Source organism: Macaca nemestrina, chromosome 18 (assembly GCF_043159975.1).
Source record: "Macaca nemestrina isolate mMacNem1 chromosome 18, mMacNem.hap1, whole genome shotgun sequence".
In the NCBI taxonomy this organism is placed as follows: Eukaryota; Metazoa; Chordata; class Mammalia; order Primates; family Cercopithecidae; genus Macaca; species Macaca nemestrina.
The window spans coordinates 88,718,820-88,740,416 of NC_092142.1; the positions used below are offsets into that span (position 1 = coordinate 88,718,820).

The 21,597-nt window shown below is 51.5% G+C and overlaps 1 protein-coding gene across 1 annotated transcript in view; it reads right to left on the reverse strand.

Annotated features, from left to right (window-relative positions):
• Window positions 1-21,597, reverse strand: part of LOC105488898 (FA complementation group A) — a 79,959-nt gene that overhangs the window by 31,620 nt on the left and 26,742 nt on the right. Inside the window, exons 12-23 of the mRNA XM_071083700.1 lie at window positions 21,401-21,515; window positions 21,114-21,255; window positions 20,580-20,713; window positions 14,569-14,679; window positions 12,470-12,565; window positions 12,322-12,381; window positions 11,289-11,377; window positions 10,456-10,516; window positions 10,314-10,363; window positions 5,863-5,936; window positions 3,241-3,354; window positions 947-1,083 (exon numbers count right to left, since the gene is read on the reverse strand). Coding sequence (XP_070939801.1) covers window positions 947-1,083; window positions 3,241-3,354; window positions 5,863-5,936; window positions 10,314-10,363; window positions 10,456-10,516; window positions 11,289-11,377; window positions 12,322-12,381; window positions 12,470-12,565; window positions 14,569-14,679; window positions 20,580-20,713; window positions 21,114-21,255; window positions 21,401-21,515 — 1,183 coding nt within the window. The remainder of the gene's footprint in view (window positions 1-946; window positions 1,084-3,240; window positions 3,355-5,862; window positions 5,937-10,313; window positions 10,364-10,455; window positions 10,517-11,288; window positions 11,378-12,321; window positions 12,382-12,469; window positions 12,566-14,568; window positions 14,680-20,579; window positions 20,714-21,113; window positions 21,256-21,400; window positions 21,516-21,597) is intronic.

Consider the following 21,597-nt stretch of genomic DNA (forward strand, 5'->3'; position numbering starts at 1 on the left):
CAGAACTCCAAAACAGGCTTATGTTTGGAGGGCACATTACGATGCAAACTGGTATCCAGGTCCCCATTCCCCAATCCTGGGAACAGCAGCCCTCATGTAATTGCCAAGCACAAAATTCTATAGCAGCGGGCAGGATTGGCAAACCTTGTGTGTAAGGCACCAGAAAAATATCTTAGGTTCTGGGGCCACAAACAGCCTCTGTTGCATGTTCTAAAGAGGCAGCTGAGCCCAAGCTGGTCAACAGGATGAAACCCAGTCTTTACTAAAAATACAAAAATCAGCTGGGCATAGTGGTATGCACCTGTAATCCCAGCTACCCAGGAAGCTGAGGCAGGAGAACTGCTTGAGCCCAGGAGGTGGAGGTTGCAGTGAGCCGAGATCACGCCACTGCACTCCAGCCTGGGCAACAGAGCAAGACTCAGTCTCCAAAAAAAGAAAAAAAAAGAGGCCAAGCACAGTGGCTCATGCCTATAATCCCAACACTTTGAGAGGCCGAGGCAGACAGATCACTTGACCTCAGGACTTCTACACCAGTCGAGGCAACACAGAGAAACCCCATCTGTACAAAAAATGCAAAAATTAGCCAGGTGTGGTGATGCACGCCTGTAGTCCCAGCTACTTGGGAGGCTGAGACAAGAGGATCACTTGAGCCCAGGGGGTCGAGGCTGCAGTGAGCCATGATTGTACCACTGCACTCCAGCCTGGGCAACAAAGCAAGACCCTGTCTCCAAAATTAAATAAATAAACAAAATGTAAAAGGAGCTCTTCATACACAAACAGATTAGGGTGGCTGACCCTGGTAGACTGCTGCCTGGCCCTGAACACCTGATACCACACTAACTGAGCAAGTCAAACAGAAAATGAGAGAAGGCTCCTTGAGTCTAATGCTTCTGCCTAATGGAAAACGGTGAAGACCCCCTACTTCGTTCTGAGCCCCCACACCTACCGTGTATTCCCGTGGCTCCAGTCTCGGCGCGTTGATGCTGAGCTGAATCTTTGATATCTCAGCGCTGCTGTCATCCTCATTGTGGCCCAGGGCAGCCCTCAGTCTTTCAGAAATCACTGCCACCTGTGCCGATATAACTGCAAATGGAGAAACTAGTTAGGGATGATGGGAACCCTGAAAGGAGGGAGGCAGCTGTGGCCTAGAGAGCTCCGCCTCCCATCAAGTGCGATTCCACGGACCCTGCTGGCTGTACACATCCCCCAGTTGCCCTGCAGGTGGCTTGCAGTCCTTGTGGTGGAGCATGTGTCATGGCAAATGGGGCAGAAGCCATCCACTACCTTCTTCTGATCAGCTGAGAGGCGGACATGTTCATTCACCAACGTGAACCTCCACTTTCTATGCTCCCCATGTGAAATCCCATGCCAGCCCTCCAGACACCACGTCTGTCTAAGCACGTGCCGGAGGCTCCATGTCGGCCCAGGGTAATGGGCCACACACAGCCCAACTCCATCACTTGAAGGTGAACACCGCTTTGCTTTTAGAAACAGGACTCACCTGACATTTATCAACCTCTTGCTTAAGCCCTAGAACTTTTCCTCAATGTCCCCCACACTCTGCACAAGCACATCACTGAAAGGCTACACTTAGGAATTGGTGCGCTTGGTCTGAGTAAAGACTATCGAGGCACTGCAGCCCCAGCCAGTGCTAACAGTTTTGTGAACATTGCCTCCACGCAGAGCTTGCAGTGAGCCGAGATCGTGCCACTGCACTCCAGCCTGGGCGACAGAGCGAGACTCCGTCTCAAAAAAAAACAATGCCGGGCACGGTGGCTCACGCCTGCAATCCCAGCACTTCGGGAGGCCGAGACTGGTGGATCACGAGGTCAGGAGATCGAGACCATCCTGGCTAACACGGTGAAACCCCATCTCTACTAAAAATACAAAAATTAGCCGGGTGTGGTGGCGGGCGCCTGTAGTCCCAGCTACTTGGGAGGCTGAGGCAGGAGAATGGCGTGAACCTGGGATGAGTGGAGATTGCGCCACTGCACTACAGCCTGGGCGACAGAGCGAGACTCCGTCTCAAAAAAAAAAAATATATATATATATATATATAGTGGCTCACACTGAAATCCCAGCACTTTGGAAGGCCAAGATGAGTGGATCACCTGAGGTCAGGAGTTTGAGACCAGCCTGGCCAACATAGTAAAACCTGTCTCTACTAAAAAATACAAAAAATTAGCCAGACATGGGGGCAGGCGCCTGTAATCCCAGCTACTTGGGAGGCTGAGGCAGGAGAATTGCTTGAACCCAGAAGACGGAGGTTGCAGTGAGCCAAGATTGCGCCACTGCACTCTAGCCTGGGCAATAAGCCTGAGACTCTATCTCAAAAACAAAAAAATTGCCTCCATGAGCTTCTCTCAGTTCAAATGAAATCAATTCATAATAAAACTCTATGCAAGTTACTCAATTAAAAATATGGCTTGCGGGCCGGGTGCGGTGGCTCATGCCTGTAATCCCAGCACTTTGGGAGGCTGAGGCGGGCGGATTACGAGGTCAGGAGATCGAGACCATCCTGGCTAACACGGTGAAACCCCGTCTACTAAAAATACAAGAAAATTAGCCAGTCGTTGTGGCAGCGCCTGTAGTCCCAGCTACTCGGGAGGCTGATGCAGGAGAATGGCAAGAACCAGGGAGGCAGAGTTGGCAGTGAGCCGAGATGGCTCCACTGCACTCCAGCCTGGGCGACAGAGTGAGACTCTGTCTCAAAAAAAAAGAAAAAATAAACTGCATGTTCTCAATCCATGATGAACATTTCACAGAAAACTGTCACATGGAAGCAGGATCACAGGGCAGAGAGCCCGCGTGTCCATGTGACATCTACCCTGGCAGTCAGGATCACAGGGCAGAGACCCCGTGTGTCTATGTGGCATCTACCCTGGCAATCAGGATCACAGGGCAGAGAGCCCGTGTGTCTATGTGGCATCTACCCTGGCAGTCAGGACAAGGGAAAACACATATCCTAGCCACTGCAGTTTCTTCTCCATCATCATCCGTCCTACTCAGATGCAACTAGCAGAATGTTCATCTTCTGCCAAGGGTCTGTGACGGCCTGAGTAGGACTAGCCTTCCACCTTGTCTCAAAAAAGGTTCCACACCCACCAGCCCGGGGTCAGTCTTCACCACCAAATACTGGACTACTAGCCTGACATCACTACGGGGAAAATGGCCCAGCCACAAAGCCCCAACCACGGGCTGTGCACACGAGGCACAGAGTAAGCCCCCATCCGTCCTCACCGTCACTCTGGCTGGGGTCTGTCATGGAGGATCTGAGCTCTCCCAGTGCAGCTGTGAGCTGTTCCAGGGGCTCCTCAGCAGAGCTGGGTTCTGCCCTCACTCCCAGAGCTGCATCTGTGAGAAGAAGGAGGAGACCAGATGCAAAGACACTCAACAGGACTCTTCACTGCAAAAACAGAAACTTCACACAGTCAAATACAGAGCTGTGCACTTCCAAGCTGCTGTGTGTCGCAGACAGAGTGACTGGGAGTCTCTGAGGAGGTAAATGCTGTGTTCTCCCTGATGCTGGATGCCACCACATTGGAAATTACATTTATAAACAAGTTTAAGAAAAAATTACATTTATAAACAAGTTTAAGAAAAAATGTGGTTCTGTGTGCACCATTAATACCACTCCACCACTGTGAAAAGCATACACATCAAGGAAAACAAGGAGCGTCGGGGGCTGGCGAGGGTAGGGACAGGATCACGGATAGGTGACCATTTAGTCCCCTGGTTCCTCAATCCCTTTTTTTTTTGTTTTTGAGACAGACTTCCTCTGTCGCCAGGCTGGAGTGCAGTGCTCGATCTCGGCTCACTGCAACCTCTGCCTCCCGGGTTCAAGCCATCCTCTTGCCTCAGCCTCCCGAGTAGCTGGGTAATATTACAGGCACGTGCCACTATGTCCAGCTAATTTTTTGTATTTTTAGTAGAGGCGGGATTTCACCATGTTGGCCAAGACGGTCTCCATCTCCTGACCTCATGATCTGCCTCAAAGTGCTGAGATTACAGGTATGAGCCACTGTGCCTGGCCACCACTTTCAATATAAAAAGGAAGATACACTGCATGTGTTTTTACAGTAAAAAACCTTCACGTTCTGGGCTTGCTGGAGAAGACACAAGCATGACAATGCACTGCTATGCAGTCACACCCAAAATGAAACCAGAAATCATAGGCTCTAGAGCCTGTGCATAAGCCCTATCAGACAAATCATTAGAAACCATTCTGGAAGCCACCAAAAGCTAAGAACAAGTGGACCCCAGGGGAAGGAGGACCCAGGGGGAAGGAGAACACCTCTTAAGAGAAGCAAACGCCTCACAGCACAGGGTACACTGCCCTGCGGCCCCTATAGCATTCCCCGGCACGACAGAGCGGTTTCAATGCTGGTAAAAACGGGGGCGGGGGAGGGGGAGTCGGACGAGCACAGTGGCTCACGCCTGTAATCCCAGCACTCTGGGAGGCCGAGACAGGGGAATCACAACGTCAGGAGATCAAGACCATCCTGGCTAACACGGTGAAACCCCGTTTCTACTGAAAACACAAAACACTAGCCAGGCGTAGTGGCGGCGCCCGTAGTCCCAGCTACTTGGGAGGTTGAGGCAGGAGAACGGTGTGAACCCGGGAGGCGGAGCTTGCAGTGAGCAGGGATCGTGCAACTGCACTCCAGCCTGGGCGACTGAGTGAGACTCCGTCTGAAATAAACCACCAACCAAAAAAAAAAAAAAAAAAAAAAAGGGGGTGGGTCAGGGACCTTTGTTCTTTGCCCATTGAAGTTTCCTGGGTCTCTATGGCCGCTGGAAATTTTCTAAGCTTATTGAAAAAAGGAGCTTTGGCAAACAGAACTTAAAACAGGCCTGTAGCTCATTAGAAGAGTCTCATCCAGCCTCCCCGGCCCTGCAGGTGGAATGGGAGCTAGAAGAACACACAGGGGGCCGGGCACGGTGGCTGACGCCTGTAATCCCAGCACTTTGAGAGGCCGAGGCAGGCGGATCACTTGGGGTCAGTTCGCGACCAGCTTGTCCAACTTGGCAAAATCCCGCCTCTACTAAAAATACAAAAACTAGCAAGGCGCAGTAATGCGCGCCTATAATCCCAGCTATTAGGGAGGCTGAGGCAGGAGAACTGCTTGAACCCAGGGGGCGGAGGTTTCAGCGAGCCGAGATTACTCTGCTGCAGTCCACAGGCCACAGGGCGAGACTCTGTCTCAAAACAAAAAAAAAAGCCCACACGGACACAGCAGCCTCAGATCTACGCCTCCAGCGCTGAGCGGCTCCCACAGGCAGGTGCTGGCTTCTGCTGGAGACAAAGCTACACTGCAAGAAAAGCCAGCCTCATGGTGGCACCTCCCACTGCTGCCCGTGCAGCCTTCACGGATTCCCAGTGGGGGCCTGGATCTGACCGACAGCTGCACCGCTGCTCCCCAGAGGCCAGAGCCTGCCGTCTGCTCCTACCCGAACTGCGCAACAGAAAAGTGCTGCGTGACTCTCCCTGCAACAGGCTGGAGCCGGCGCTGCGGGCCCCGCGGTGGCCGCTGAGAGCGCACCCGAGTCTGAAGCACAAACACACCTCAGCGCGGCCCACGGGAAGATGACGAACGACAAAGTGGGGCTGCGCAGGACACACACTCCTTTCCAGAAGGGGCTGAGGGATTCTTCAGGACCCCCAGGTAAGAGCCTGTGCCACGGCTGGCCCTGGCGTCAGCGTGGTGGGCGGACCCTGCACCCACAGCACCAGCCCGAGCCGGCACGGCCACCCCCAGCTCACTCGGGCTTTGCTGCACGGGCTTTGCTGCACGAGAGACGCTCAAGGTCAGGAAAGCGGAAAAGCGCGAGTCCCAGCGGGGCAGCGGCCCAGGAACTCACCTCCCGGCTTCTCTTCAGCAGCGGAGCAGGCCTGGCAGTAGGTGGAGTACAGAGATGGGGGGATTTTATCTGCTCTGGATCACAGGAAAACAATAAAACCAAGTCAGCTATGGCTTGAACTAATTCAAGATTACAATCCCCAAACCTATTATAAAATAAAAACATATTAAATTTAAATAAATTATAAATACTGTGTACACTATGAGTCTATGTTCAGAAAAGATTTAAAAATATATAGATTTAAATAGCACTGTTTCAAAATATGTCGTATTAATCACATATTAATATCTAAAGCGCTAGACCACAAAATACCACCGGTGATTATCCCTGCCAGTGAAATTATAAATTATTTCTATTTCTCCCATTCAATTTTTGGTGATTTCCAAATTCGAAACATGAATCTTTGTTAATTTTAATGAATAATACTAAGAAAAATGTTTAGTTCATGTCATTAAAAATAGGCAAAATTGGGCCAGGCGTGGTGGCTCCCGCCTGTAATCCTGGCACTTTGGGAGGCTGAGGCAGGCAGATCACCTGAGGTTGGGAGTTTGAGACCATTCTGGCCAGCATGGCAAAACCCCGTCTCAACTAAAAATATGAAAATTAGCTGGGCGTGGTGGTGCACGCCTGTAATCCCAGCTACTGGGGAGGCTGACGCAGGAGGATCGCTTGAACCCGGGAGGCGGAGGTTGCGGTGAGCCGAGATAACACCATTGTACTCCAGCCTAGGCAACAAGAGCGAAACTCCGTCTCAAATAAATATATATATATATATATATAAATTGGCCAGGCGCGGCTGCTCACACCTGTAATCCCAGCACTTTGGGAGGCTGAGGCAGGTGGATCACAAGGTCAGGAGATTGAGACCATCCTGGCCAACATGGCGAAACCCCATCTCTACTAAAAATAAAAAAATTAGCTGAGTGTGGTGGCGTGCGCCTGTGATCCCAGCTACTCAGGAGGCTGAGGCAGGACAATCACTTGAAACCAGGAGGTGGAGGCTGCAGTGAGCCAAAATTGTGCCACTGTACTCCAGCCTGGGCAACAAAAGAGACTGTCCTAAAAAAAAAAAAAAGACACAGCACCAGACTGCTTTGCATCCAAGATTTATCAAACCTTAAAACACAGAATTCCTCTACCAAACAGAATGTTTCAGAGATCACAAAAGGGAAAGCTGCTCGATTCACTGCATGAGGCAATAAGACCCTGATGTTGAAGCAGCCAAGATGCTACAGGGGAATCACATTGATGCAAAAACACGCAAAATACCAAAGCCAGGAGTTTATTTATTTATTGTTATTTATTTATTTACTTTTTTTGAGATGGAGTCTCGCTCTGCTGCCCAGCCTAGAGTGCAGTGGTGCGATCTCAGCTCACTGTAAGCTCCGCCTCCCGAGCCTGGGTTCACACCATTCTCCTGCCTCAGCCTCCTAAGTAGCTGGGACTACAGGAGCCCACCACCACGCCCGGCTAATTTTTTTATTTTTAGTAGAGATGGGGTTTCACCATGTTAGCCAGACTGGTCTTGAACTCCTGACCTCAGGTGATCTGCCTGCCTCAGCCTCTTGAAGTGCTGGGATTTACAGGCGTGAGTCACCGTGCCCGGCCAGTCAGTAGTTTGTAAAACAAAAAATTATTACCAAGCAGGAGATATTTCAGGAATACAAGGATATTCCAACAGTAGGAACAAATAAACGTAATCAATCACATTCACAGATTAAGGAGAAAAGCATGATCATCTTAAAAGAGGGAGAAAGCATTAATTCAGCCCTGAGTGGTGGCTCACTCCTGTAATCCCAGCACTTTGAGAGGCCAAGGCGGGCGGATCACTTGAGGTCAGGAGTTAAAGACCAGCCTGTCCAACACAGCGAAACTCCACTAAAACACAAGAACTGGCCAGGTGTGTTGACGGGGCCCCTGTAATCCCAGCTACTCGGGAGGCTGAAGCACAAGAATCATTTGAACCTGGGACGCAGAGGTTTCAATGAGCCAAGATGGTGCTGGTGCGACTGCACTCCAGCCTGGGCAACAGAGCGAGACTCTGTCTCAAAAAAAAAAAAAAAAAGAAAAAAGGGTCAGGCACGGTGGCTCATGCCTGTAATCCCAGCACTTTGGGAGGCTGAGGCGGATCGATCATGAGGTCAGGAGATTGAGACCATCCTGGTTAACACAGTGAAACCCTGTCTCTACTAAAAATACAAAAACAAAATTAGCTGGGTGTGGTGGCGGGCGCCTGTAGTCCTAGCTACTCGGGAGGCTGATGCAGGAGAATGGCAAGAACCCGGGAAGCGGAGCTTGCAGTGAGCCAAGATTGCGCCCCAGCACTCCAGACTGGGTGACAGAGCGAGACTCTGACTCACAACAACAACAACAACAACAACAACAACAACAACAACAGGCATGAGTTCATGCTAAAAATCCTTAGCAAATTAAGAGAGAACTTTCTTAACAGATAAGGGTAAGCCAGGTACAGCAGCTCCTATTTGTAATCCCAGCACTTTGGGAAGTTGAAGCAGGAGGATTATTTGAGGCTAAGAGAGAGAGATAAGCCTGGGCAACGCAGCAAAAATCCATGTCCTCAAAACATTTAAAAAATGGCTGTGCGTGGTGGAGCACGCTTCCAGACCCAGCTACTGGGGAGGCAGAGGGGAAGGACTGTTGAAGCCCAGGAGGTCAAGGCTGTAGTGAGCCATGACTGTACTGCTGTGTTCCAGCCTGGGTGACAGAGTGGGACCCTGTCTCAAAACAATTCAAAGAAACGATCCCAGAGAATAAACTTATTTTAAGATTAAAGACATGATTTTTGCAGGGCATGGTGGCTCACGCTTGTAATCCCAACACTTTGGGAGGCCGAGGCGGGTAGATCACAAGGTCGGGAGTTTGAGACCAGTCTGGCTGACATAGTGAAACCCCGTCTCTACTAAAAATACAAAAATACAAAAAAGAAAAAGAAAAAAAGGCTCTTTCTCTTTTTGATCTTTTTTTTTTTTTTTTTTTTTTTGAGACAGAGTCTTGCTTTGTCGCCCAGGCTGAGTACAGTGGTGCAATCTTGGCTCACTGCAAGCTCCGCCTCCCGGGTTCACGCCATTCTCCTGCCTCAGCCTCCCGAGTGGCTGGGACCACAGGCGCCCGCCACCATGCCCGGCTAATTTTTTTGTACTTTTAGTAGAGACGGGGTTTCACCGTGTTAGCCAGGATGGTCTGGATCTCCTGACCTCGTGATCCGCCTGCCTCCGCCTCCCAAAGTGCTGGGATTACAGGCGTGAGCCACCGCGCCCGGCCTCTCTTTTTGATCTTCTTACAGGTCCCAGAACTTTAAAAATTTTGCTGGAATATAGGACTTATACTTTCCTATTTCTTCCAAGAAATAAGAAGATACTTTTGTGATAGCAACCAACTTTCTAGATAGCAGCCTGCAATGTAAGTGACCCAGGGATACCTTATTATTCTAAACAAGAACTTCCAGGTCTACCCTAAAGTTGTGCAGCATGAAGCTTTCCCAGAGCTGATTTTCCTTCAGTTCTCCTCTTTGCACAATCATTATGTACTGAAACATTTTCTTTCACTAAAGAATGATACAGCCGGGCGCGGTGGCTCATGCCTGTAATCCCAGCACTTTGGGAGGCCGAGGCGGGCAGATCGCTTGAGCCCAGGAGTTTGAGACCAGCCTGACCAACATGGTGAAACCTGTCTCTACTAAAAATACAAAAATTAGCTGGGGGCGGTGGTGCACGCCTGTAATCCCAGCTACCCAGGAGGCTGAGGCAGGAGAATTGCTTGAACCCAGGAGGTGGAGGTTGCAGTGAGCTGAGATCGCACCACTGCACTCCAGCCTGGGCAACAGAGACTCCGTCAAAAAAAAAAAAAAAAAAAAGGCCAGGAGCGGTGGCTCACACCTATAATCCCAGCACTCTGGGAGGCCGAGCTGGGTGGATCATCTTCTGAGGTCAGGAGTTCAAGACCAGCCTGGCCAACATGGCAAAACTCCGTCTCCACTAAAAATACAGCAATTACCAGGGCGTGGTAGTGCACACCTGTAATCCCAGCTACTCAGGAGGCTGAGGCAGGAGAATTGCTCCAACCCAGGAGGCAGAGCTTGCAGTGAGCCAAGATCGTGCAATTGCACTCCAGCCTGGGCTACAAAGTGAGACTCCATCTAAAAACAAACAAAAAAAATTAGCCAGGCACAGGCTTGTAATCCCAGCTACTCAGGAGGCTGAGGCAGGAGAATCGCTTGAACCTAAGAGGTGGAGGTTGCAGTGAGCCGAGATCTCGCCTCTGTACTCCAAGCCTGGGTGACAGAGCGAGTCTCCGTCTTAAAAAAAATAGTAACCAACTAATTTTGGAGCCAATATTTTATATCAAATTTCTCTACAGAAGAGCCACAAATCTTCGCATTGTCAGAAGAAACCTGGAAGCACAGCTGTCCCCTTCCAGCCGTGGCTGCATACCTCTTCAGAGACTCTATAAACGCCACACGGGAGTCAGGGACTTTGGGGAGCTGTGGGAAGAGAAGAGCCCTGTGAGAGGCTGACAAGCAAAGTCCTTGCTTTCTACACAACTGGTCATGAACTCATGGAGACGCATACTGACCACTCGAGGTGTGAGCAGGGCAGGGAGGAAGTGGGACACGTAGTAAGGCCTCCTGAATATGCTGCAACACAGAGAAGCAGACAGTGCGTAGGTGAGTGCAGCAAAAAGGCAATTCCCACAGACAGTGACTGGTGTTTCAGAGACTGGACCGCGAGGGCTTATTCCAAAGCCACGATGCATTATGAAGCCTTCTTGCGCACAGTTCTGGGACAAAGCATGTGTGGGGCAGGACCACATTCCACCTGCTCCCCGGGCATGAACGTGGAGCCTGGATCAATCTGAGGCCATGAGGACCATGTAAGGTCCATTTGGGGCAATTTCCTTGGAGCTAATTTCAAAACCCTGGGAGCTGCAATCAGCTCATCCACACGGGTAACCACCGGAATTCAAAATGTTTTGGGATCACAACAAATTGAATAAAGCTGTGCTATTCAGCTGTCTATTACTGACTCCATATTGGTCACGAAGAAGGCATTGATAAAAAAATCATCAGGGCCCCACTGTCTTCCCTCCCAGTGCAAGCTCCCCAATCAGCACTTCCTGTCAGCTGTTTCAGCATTGGAGGGCATCACCTGCTTTTACAGAGGAAAACATGTTTCATGGCAAATGTATAGCTCTTGACCTCAGCCCGTATCCCCTCACGGCAGGATCCTCGATGTGACATTTACAGCCCTGACTCCTGTCTCTCCATGAATAGACAGTGGCCAACCTGCCCCATGTGGCTCTGAGCAGACCTGGGACACACTCAGAAGAGCCCCAAGACACTGACAGGCATCAGAGCAGAGTCTGCACACATTGCAGCCACCAGCGGCCCTTTGGGCAGCCCAGCCTACCTGGCCTCCATGACGGTAACTGGGATTTTCCCCGTATGCTCAAACACCATGATGGCCTTTTCAACATCCTGAAGAGCTTGGCTGTGGGGCTGGTTCCCACACAGGGAGGAAGGGAAAAAGAACAGAGGACTTTAAAGAAAAGAAAGTGAGCAGTGAAGGCCACACTCAACCTGTGCTTCCTTGATGCAAAGACTCTGTACAAATTAAAGGTAAAGGCCCACATGGTGTGTCCACAGCAGGGGCCCTGGAGCACTCCACAATGTCCCAAAATACCAGCAAGACAGGGGAAGGGACAACACTGTCGCTTCCACACACACAAAGCTCAGACCCGGCGATGTGCAGCGCTCATCAAGACAGCTCAGCTCTGCTGAGAGCCTGCCGTGAGCCTCTTTCATGCCTCTAGGAGACTAAAGAGTTGAAAGTAAAGATTTCGGCCGGGCGCAGTGGCTCATGCCTGTAATCCCAGCACTTTGGGAGGCAGAGGTGGGCGGATCATGAGGTCAGGAGATCGAGACAATCCTGGCTAACACAGTGAAACCCCATCTCTACTAAAAACTCAAAAAATCAGCCGGGCGTGGTGGTAGGCACCTGTAGTCCCAGCTACTTGGGGGGCTGAGACAGGAGAATGGCGTGCACCTGGGAGGCGGAGCTTACAGTGAGCCGAGATTGGGCCACTGCACTCCAGCCTGGGCGACAGAGCAAGACTCCGACTCCAAAGAAAAAAAGTTCACACTTTTCTGTGATTCAGAGAAAAACATGAGCAACCACCTCTCCATTCAACCCCACATGAACCAAGGTCTCCTGAAAGGACAAATTTACTGCAGCGTGAGGTGCTTCATTCCCACACACAGTAACTCTTTCCACACACACAAGGTGGGACAAGGCAAACAAAGGCCCCCAGAGCCTAGTCCCTAGCTGCGCCCAAGGCAAGACCAGACATAAAAGCTCAAGCTCAACTCAAGAGTCAAAGGAAACTGGACTTTGCATGGTGGGCGTGACTGGCTGAGACCCCGCAGGGCTCAAGCAATGTTACCTCAGTAATGTCCCCAGCTGATGACAAATCCTCATAGAGTCCCATGCTTTCTATAGAAACCTTCAGAGAAGAGACAGAATGAGAACAAGAAAACAAAGCAGTTTCTGCCGGGACAGGGGTGAGGAGTGGGCACGGAGGGGCAGCTTGCCTTGAGGTCGGCCAGCCGTGTCTTGGCCAATGAGATGTAGTCTGTGAGGAGGGAGCGGTACTTGCTGGGAACGAGGGGAGGGTGGAGAATGTGCACCTGAGGATAGATGGCAGAGTGCAGCACCATTAGTCTAGGAACTGCCTGGACTCCAGGGAGGCCACAATTCACTTCCAACATCCACAGTGCTGAGTAGAGAAACATGGCCATTTACAGACTTACGAGTATGCAAAGCAAACCATTAGTAAAATTAAAACACAAGCCAGGTGCAGTAGCTCATTCCTGTAATCCCAGCACTTTGGGAGGCCAAGATGGGCGGATTACGAGGTCAGGAGATTGAGACCATCCTGGCTAACATGGTGAAACCCCATCTCTACTAAAAATACAAAAAATTAGCCGGGCGTGGTGGCCGGTGTCTGTAGTCCCAGCTACTCAGGAGGCTGAGGCAAGAGAAAGGCGTGAACCGGGGAGGCGGAGCTTGCAGTGAGCCGAGATCATGCCACTGCACTCCAGTCTAGGCGACAGAGCGAGACTCTGTATGCTTCCCCAGGTGAAAAACGAAGGAATTCTAATGTAGTTGGTCCTCCAAGTCCTGGGTGGCTCACTGGGGAAACCAGGGATGTACAATCCTAGCAGCAGCAGGAACTGGCTGGCCCACCTGCAGCTCCACGCCTTTGGCTTCCTGGTCAAAGGGGACAGAGGAGACACTGCATTTTTTTTTTTTTTTTTTGGAGAGGGAGTTTTGCTGTTGCCCAGGCTGGAGTGCAGTGGCGCGGTCTCGGCTGCAACCTCCACCTCCCCGGTTCAAGCGATTCTCCTGCCTCAGCCTCCAAGTAGGTGGGATTACAGGCATGTGCCACCACACCAGGCTAATTTTGTATTTTTAGTAGAGATGGGGTTTCTCCATGTTGGTCAGGCTGGTGTCGAACTCCTGACCTCAAGTGATCTGCCCTCCTCAGCCTCCAAAAGTGCTGGGATTACAGGTGTGAGCCACCACGCCCGGCCAATTTTCTTTTTTTTTTTTTTTTTTTGAGACGGAGTCTCGCTCTGTCGCCCAGGCTGGAGCGCAGTGGCCAGATCTCAGCTCACTGCAAGCTCCGCCCCCCGGGTTCACGCCATTCTCCTGCCTCAGCCTCCCTAGTAGCTGGGACTACAGGCGCCGCCACCTCGCCCGGCTAGTTTTTTGTATTTTTAAAGTAGAGACGGGGTTTCACCGTGTTAGCCAGGCTGGTCTCGATCTCCTGACCTCGTGATCCGCCCGCCTCGGCCTCCCAAAGTGCTGGGATTACAGGCGTGAGCCACCGCGCCCAGCCCAATTTTCTTAAAAGATGAGGGTCAGGCTGGGCACAGTGGCTCATGCCTGTAATCCCAGCACTTTGGGAGGCCAAGGCAGAAGGATCACTTGAGCTCAGTTCAAGACCAGCCTGGGCAACATAGCAAGTACTCCATTTGTACTAAAAAAAAGAAAAAACACCAGCCAGGTTTGCTGGTGTGCGCCTGGAGTCCCAACTACTCAGGAGGCTGAGGTGGGAGAATTGCTTGACCTGGGAGGTGTAGGCTACAGTGAGTTATGATGGCAACACTGCACTCCAGCCTGGGCAACAGAGTGAGACTGTCTCAAAAAAAAAAAAAAAAAAAAAGAGCCAAAATGAGTCCCTAACACCTCACTGCAGTACAGCTTCCTCCTCCTGCATCACTGGGCGCTGAGAATGTCTCTCCACATCACTACTCAGACCTGCTTGCTGTTTTGAGGGAGGAAGGGAAAAAGAACAGAGGACTTTAAAGAGAAGAAAATGAGCAGTGAAGGCCACACCCAACCGTGTTGAGTGGGTCTATCTACCCACCTCCTTGGCCTAGAGGAGAAAAGAGTTTCTGAGAGTTTGCCATTACTGGCACACATGCCCTCACTTTGTGTCCACACGGACACCCCCAGCTGCAATGTTTGTGTTGTTTCACCATAAACTGCTTGGGGAAGGGGAGGGGCCTGGCTGAGAGGCTCAGAGCAGATCTGCAGGAGGCTCTTGGGGAGGCCAAGGCAGTCCTCAGATTGAGTAGGTGAGCAGAAGCACCAGAAATCATGGATATGGCAGCCAGCTTCTCACCTGCAGGTACCGGGGGGACTCAAAAGGCACGAGGTCTGACAAGAACGTAAACAGGAAGACCAGTGCCTTCTTGCTGCAGCCATGGTAGCCTCGCGTGCTCCCAAAGGAGGCCTGTGTGGAGAGAAGAACGTGAAGCCCAGGCCAGCCAGGCGCGGCTGCACCACCTAGGCAGTGTCTGGGCTGCTTCTCTAGTCTGCCTCCTGAACAGAAAGGAAAAAAAGAGAAACAACCAAAAGTCACTGTGGTTCACACATTTACAGATGGCGTGGCTGTGCTTTGATTAAAGAGAAGATCTAAAAGTTATTCAAAGAAAAGCAGTTAAAAATAATTATCTATAACAAACACTGATGGTATCCTTTTGGGATCCTTGGGGTACAATTTGTTAAATGCCCTAAGAAGTGTTTATGCACAGCAAACAAACTGATTTTGTGGGATGAAGCTGCTTCTGAACACACTTTAACTTCTAACCTCATCCATCAGTGGACAGATCACTGCAAGAGAGGTGCATAAGGAAAACAGGCCAAGGAGGGCCACCCCTCAGACAGTGACACTGCAAGACCCCAGCAGAGCAAGCACGGAACATGAGCAAACCCTTCCAGGAACGAAGGGGGCTGCAGCAAGGTCCTGGGGGCTGCAGTCAGTCAGGGAGGGAAGGAAGATTTTAAATGGGCATGGCCCTGAACGCATCATAAGTGAACCTGCAGAGAGAATGTGTACCTCTGTGAAAACGGAGCCACTTACTGCAAAACCGCACGAGCTCCTGCTGCCCTGGCCCCGGGTGTGAGCACAGGAGATCCTGGTGACCCCCTGTGAGAGCACAGGAGATCCTGGTGGCCCCGTGTGAGCGCACAGGAGATCCTGGTGGCCCCGTGTGAGCGCACAGGAGATCCTGGTGGCCCCGTGTGAGCGCACAGGAGATCCTGGTGGCCCCGTGTGAGCGCACAGGAGATCCTGGTGGCCCCGTGTGAGCGCACAGGAGATCCTGGTGGCCCCGTGTGAGCGCACAGGAGATCCTGGTGGCCCCGTGTGAGCGCACAGGAGATCCTGGTGGCCCCGTGTGAGCGCACAGGAGATCCTGGTGGCCCCGTGTGAGAGCACAGGAGATCCTGGTGGCCCCGTGTGAGAGCACAGGAGATCCTGGTGGCCCCGTGTGAGCACAGGAGATCCTGGTGGCCCCGTGTGAGAGCACAGGAGATCCTGGTGGCCCCGTGTGAGCACAGGAGATCCTGGTGGCCCCGTGTGAGCACAGGAGATCCTGGTGGCCCCGTGTGAGCACAGGAGATCCTGGTGGCCCTGTGTGAGCGCACAAGAGATCCTGGTGAAAGCTCAGCGAGTTAATATCCATCAGGAAACCTGAACTGCAACTGGAACTGAAGGCTCACCTTGGTCTTTCTGAAAGCGTGCAACATTGTGTACATTTTTTTTTTTTTTGGAGACAGAGTCTGGGTCTGTTGCTCAGGCTGGAGTGCAATGGCGCAATCTTGACTCACTGCAACGTCTGCCCCCCAGATTTGAGGGATTCTCCTGCCTCCCTAGTAGCTGAGATTACAGGCATTTGCCACCACTCCCAGCTTTTTTTTTTTCTTTTTGAGAGATAGTCTCGCTCTGTCACCCAGGCTGCAGTGCAGTGGCACAGTCAGGGCTCACTGCAACCTGCACCTCCCGGGTTCAAGCGACTCTTCTGCCTCAGCCTCCTGAGTAGCTGGATTATAGGCACCCATCACCACACCCAGTTAAATTTCGTATTTTTGGTACAGATGGGGTTTTGCCATGTTGCTAAGGGTGGTCTCCAACTACTGGGCTCAAGCGATCTGCCCGCCTCATCCTCCCACAGTGCTGGGATTTGCCTTCAAAAGTAAAAATTAAAACAGATGTTCAGGCCAGGTTCGGTGGCTCATGCCTGTAATCCCAGCACTTTGCGAGGCTAAGTGGAGCGGATCACGAAATCAAGAGATCGAGACCATCCTGGCCAACATGGTGAAACCCCATCTCTACTAAAATTACAAAAATTAGCCGGGTGTAGTGGTGTGCACCTGTAGTCCCAGCTGCTCGGGAGGTTGAGGCAGGAGAATCGCTGGAACCCAGGAGGCGGGAGTTGCAGTGAGTCGAGAACACGCCACTGCACTCCAGCCTGGTGACAGAGAGGGACTCCATCTCAAAAACAAAACAAAACAAAAACAAATGTTCAAAGACTGAATATGCATATATATATTTATCAAAACTCATCTAACTGTCTGGACATGGTGGTTCAGGCTGTAATCCCAGTGCTTTGGAGGTTGAGGTGGGGGGATCGCTTAAGGCCAGGAATCCGAGACCAGCCTGGGCAACACAGTATGATGTATTTACAAAAAAAAAGTTTTTTAATTTGCTGAGTGTGGCGGCACACACCTGTAGTCCCAGTGACTCTGGAAGCTGAGGCAGGAGGACTGCTTGACCCCAGGAGGTCAAGGCTGCAGTGAGCTATGATCATGCCACTGCACTCCAGCCTGGGCAACAGAGCAACACTCAGTCTCTTAAAACACAAAAAGAGGCCGGGCGCGGTGGCTCAAGCCTGTAATCCCAGCACTTTGGGAGGCCGAGACGGGCAGATCACGAGGTCAGGAGATCGAGACCATCCTGGCTAACACAGTGAAACTCCGTCTCTACTAAAAAATACAAAAAATTAGCCAGGCGAGGTGGCGGGCGCCTGTAGTCCCAGCTACTCGGGAGGCTGAGGCAGGAGAATAGCGTGAACCCGGGAGGCAGAGCTTGCAGTGAGCTGAGATCCGGCCACTGCACTCCAGCCTGGGCAACAGAGCGAGACTCCGTCTCAAAAAAAAAAAAAAAAAAAAAACACACACAAAAAGAAACAAAAAACCTCATTCAATGGTACACTTAAACTGGATACATTTTATTTCATTTCAACTATATTTTGATAAAGTTGATTTGAAAAGGTAAAAGAAAAAGCAAACAAAACCATAACAGCACCATCAACACAGCACTCCAGAGTGTCCTCTCCCAACGGTCGCCGTGGGAACCGAGGAACGAGAGACCCTGGAGACCCATGAACTCGTGACCTGAGCACCAGGTGGACCCAACTGTCGCCGTGGGAACCGAGGAACGAGAGACCTGGGAGACCCGTGAACTCGTGACCTGAGCACCAGGTGGACTCTGGCACAAATCTCTCAGCACCTCACTAAGGACAGAGCAAATGCCTCTCCTCTTAGTTTAGTGGAAGCCCCAGGCCAACTCGGCAGAGCTGGGGAGAGCCTGAGGGCAGGTGAGAAGGAACTTTAAGGAATAAAAGTGAGTTGACACCACACCAATCCCCACCTTCTCCCAATACGAACAGATGCGGCTCAGCCTGCTGTGCAGCCTCACCTCCTCAGAAGGCCCCAGGGAGGAGCAGGCACTAGCAGTCATGATGGCTATGCAGGCACGTGGCTCTTTAAAATTTCAGGGAGCTGAGACTCCTACAAAGAGGCAACTACTTCACCAAGGTGGTGATGGCAGGCAAACAGAATCTTTTTTTTTTTTTGAGACAGAGTCTTGCTCTGTCTCGCAGGCTGGAGTGTAGTAATGCAATTCCAGCTCATCGCAGCCTCAACCACCTAGCCTCAAGCAATCATCCTGCCTCAGCCCATAAGCATCTGGGACCACAGGTGCTTACCACCACACCCAGCTAATTGTTACATTCTGTAGAGACGGAGGTGTTACTGTGCTGCCCAGGCTGATCTTGAACTCCTGGGCTCAAGCAATCTTCCTGCCTAGGCCTCCCAAAGTGCTGAGATTACAGGCATGAGCCACTGTACCTGGTCCGAACCCAAAACTTCTACCAAAAAGTAACCCTTCAAATGGAAACTTTACTTACAAGCACTAAAAGAGTAACCATGAGTGCCCTTCACAGTTGATGTCTCAAAGACACCCAACTCCCGACATGAACTGGGGGTTTGCACAGGGGTTGCCCAGGGATCCCTGAGGTCTCAGCTCAGACTCAGCAGTCTGAAATGGGCCCTGGGATCTGTATTTCCAAAGCCCCCTCCAGGCGAGTCTAATGTCCACTCAGGTTTGGGAACAGCTGCATAAACTTCTGTCAGAGAGAACACTGTGTGTGTTCCAAAGAAAAAGGAAGAGGCCAGGCACGGTGGCTCACACCTGTAATCCCAGCACTTTGGAAGGCCGAGGTGGGTGGATCACGAGGTCAGAAGATCGAGACCATCCTGGCTAATATGGTGAAACCCCATCTCTACTAAAAATACAAAAAATTAGCCAGGCTTGGTGGCGGGCGCCTGTAGTCCCAGCTACACAGGAGGCTCAGGCAGGAGAATGGCGTGAACCCGGGAGGCGGAGCTTGCAGTGAGTGGAGATTGCGCCACTGCACTCCAGCCTGGGCAACAGAGTGAGACTTCGTCTCAAAAAAAAAAAAAAAAAGGCCGGGCGCGGTGGCTCAAGCCTGTAATCCCAGCACTTTGGGAGGCCGAGACGGGCGGATCACGAGGTCAGGAGATCGAGACCATCCTGGCTAACACGGTGAAACCCTGTCTCTACTAAAAAATACAAAAAAACTAGCCGGGTGAGGTGGCGGGCGCCTGTAGTCCCAGCTACTCAGGAGGCTGAGGCAGGAGAATGGCGTGAACCCGGGAGGCGGAGCTTGCAGTGAGCTGAGATCCGGCCACAGCACTCCAGCCTGGGTGACAGAGCGAGACTCCGTCTCAAAAAAAAAAAAAAAAAAAAAAAAAAAAAAAAAAAAAAAAAAAAAAAAAAGAAAAAGAAAAAGGAAGAATACATGATACCGCTGAAGAAGGGAAGTACTTGTTTCAGGACTTACATGAAAACTAGAGACGTAAGCCTGGGTGTGGTGGCTCCCACCTGTAATCCCAGCACTTTTGGAGGCTGAGGCAGGCGGTTCACTTGAGGTCAGGAGTTTGAGACCAGCCTGGCCAACATGATGAAACCCCATCTCTACTAAAAATTAGCCGGGTGTGGTGGCGAACACCTGTAACCCCAGCTACTCTGGGGGCTGAGGCGGGAGAATTGCTTGAACCTAGGAGGCAGAGGTTGCAGTGAGCCGAGATGGCACCACCGCACTCCAGCATGAGTGACAGAATGAGACTCCATCTCAAAAAAAGAAAAGGAGGAAAGGCTGGGCGCGGTGGCTCATGCCTGTAATCTCAGCACTTTGAGAGGACAAGGCGGGTGGATCACGAGGTCAGGAGTTAGAGACCAGCCTGACCAACATGGTGAAACCCTGTCTCTACTAAAAATACAAATATGAGCCGGGCGTGGTAGCGCACGCCTGTAATCCCAGCTACTCAGGAGTTTAAGGCAGGAGAATTGCTTAAAACTGGGGGGAGGAGGTTGCAGTGAGCCGAGAAGGTGAGCTTTCTGCACCACTGCACTCCAGCCTCGGTGACACAGGAAGGCTCCGTGTCCCAAAAAAAAAAAAAAAAAAAAAAAAAAGGGAAAATAAGAGACACTGTATAATGTGCAAAAATCAACAGCCACGTCTGTGTCCCCCTTTCCTAATTTCACTAATTTTCTTTTCTTTTTGGGATGGAGTCTCCTTCTGTCACCCAGGCTGGAGTACAGTGGTGCAATTACAGCTCACTGCAGTCTTGATCTCCCAGGCTCAAGTAATCCTCACATCTCAGCCTCCTAACTAGGACCACAGGTATCTGCCACCACACCTGCATAGTTTTCTTTGTTTTTTTGTGTGTGTTTTTGGTGTTTCTTGGTGGAGATGAGGTCTCCCTATGGTGTCCAGGCTTGACTTCACTAATTTTCTTATAAAAGACAGTAGGAGGCTCCATCAAGTAAGTGAGACAGAAACCAGGGAAAGGGGCCAAGGCCCCAACAGGGAGAATCCAGGCCCCTCAGCACACACAGAGGAAGATCTGCTGAGGCCACTTGGCAAAGTTGACAGCAAGATTGTTCACTCTCATGACAGAGTGTCAGGTAGGGACAGCATGGTCTCCACTCCCAGGCCTTCTGGGAAGATCAGGTGTTAGGTAGCTGAGTGGCAGGTCACTTACCTTGAACCAGTCTGCATATGACTGGAACGCAGAGGGGCCCTCCAGTGCTGCCTGGCGCACAACCAGGAACGCAGTGACCATGCTGTCCAGCTGGCAGCTCTCGAATGCCTGGGCCATCAAACGCGCCACCCAGTCTAGTTAAGAACCATGACATAGTTACAGCAAGGCAAGGGCAGCCAGCAGAAAGACAATGTGAGTTGTGCTGGGTGATCAGGTATTCCAGTAGGAGAATGTGCATACCCAAACACCAAGTTTTAAAAGACTAGACAGCAATCACAGCATGTCAAGCACAAACCACTAGAGACTTGAATGAAGCAGCAGTGCACACTCTGGCCTGTCAGAGCAGCAGTCAGTGCTTATGGAAGTGTCCAACGAGGACCATTCCATGGACATGAGGCACTACAGGTTCCGGGCAGGTAGGGAAGGGCTTCACTGAGAGGCTCACCCAGTCAGCTGGGACTCTGCTGACACCAGTGCTCAAATCACACCCCCACACACTCTGAGCAGCACCGCCGGGCTCTCGTGAAGGCTCACCTCCAAGGAGCTGCTGCGCTTCTGGAAAGCAGACAACCAGTGCAGATACAAAGGAGAGCACTCGCTGCCAGTGAACCTCCTGCGTTTCCAGAACTTCTTGCAAATGGCCAACCAACTCCTCCGGACTCAGCATCACAAAGAGCTGAAATAAAAGCGTCCGCTCCCTTCAATATCAAAGCCAACCAGTGTGGGACAGATGACCCCTCACCTCCCTCCCAGCCGGTAGCCACCGCAGCCCCCTCACTTCCCACTGCAAAGGTAACACGTGGAGCTGTGACAGCTCACACCGCGGCGTCTCTCCCTCCCCTCACCGCGGCGTCTCTCCCTCCCCTCACCGCGGCGTCTCTCCCTCCCCTCACCGCGGCGTCTCTCCCTCCCCTCACCGCGGCGTCTCTCCCTCCCCTCACCGCGGCGTCTCTCCCCTCACCGTGACGTCTCCCCCTCACCGTGACGTCTCCCCCTCACCGTGACGTCTCTCCCCTCA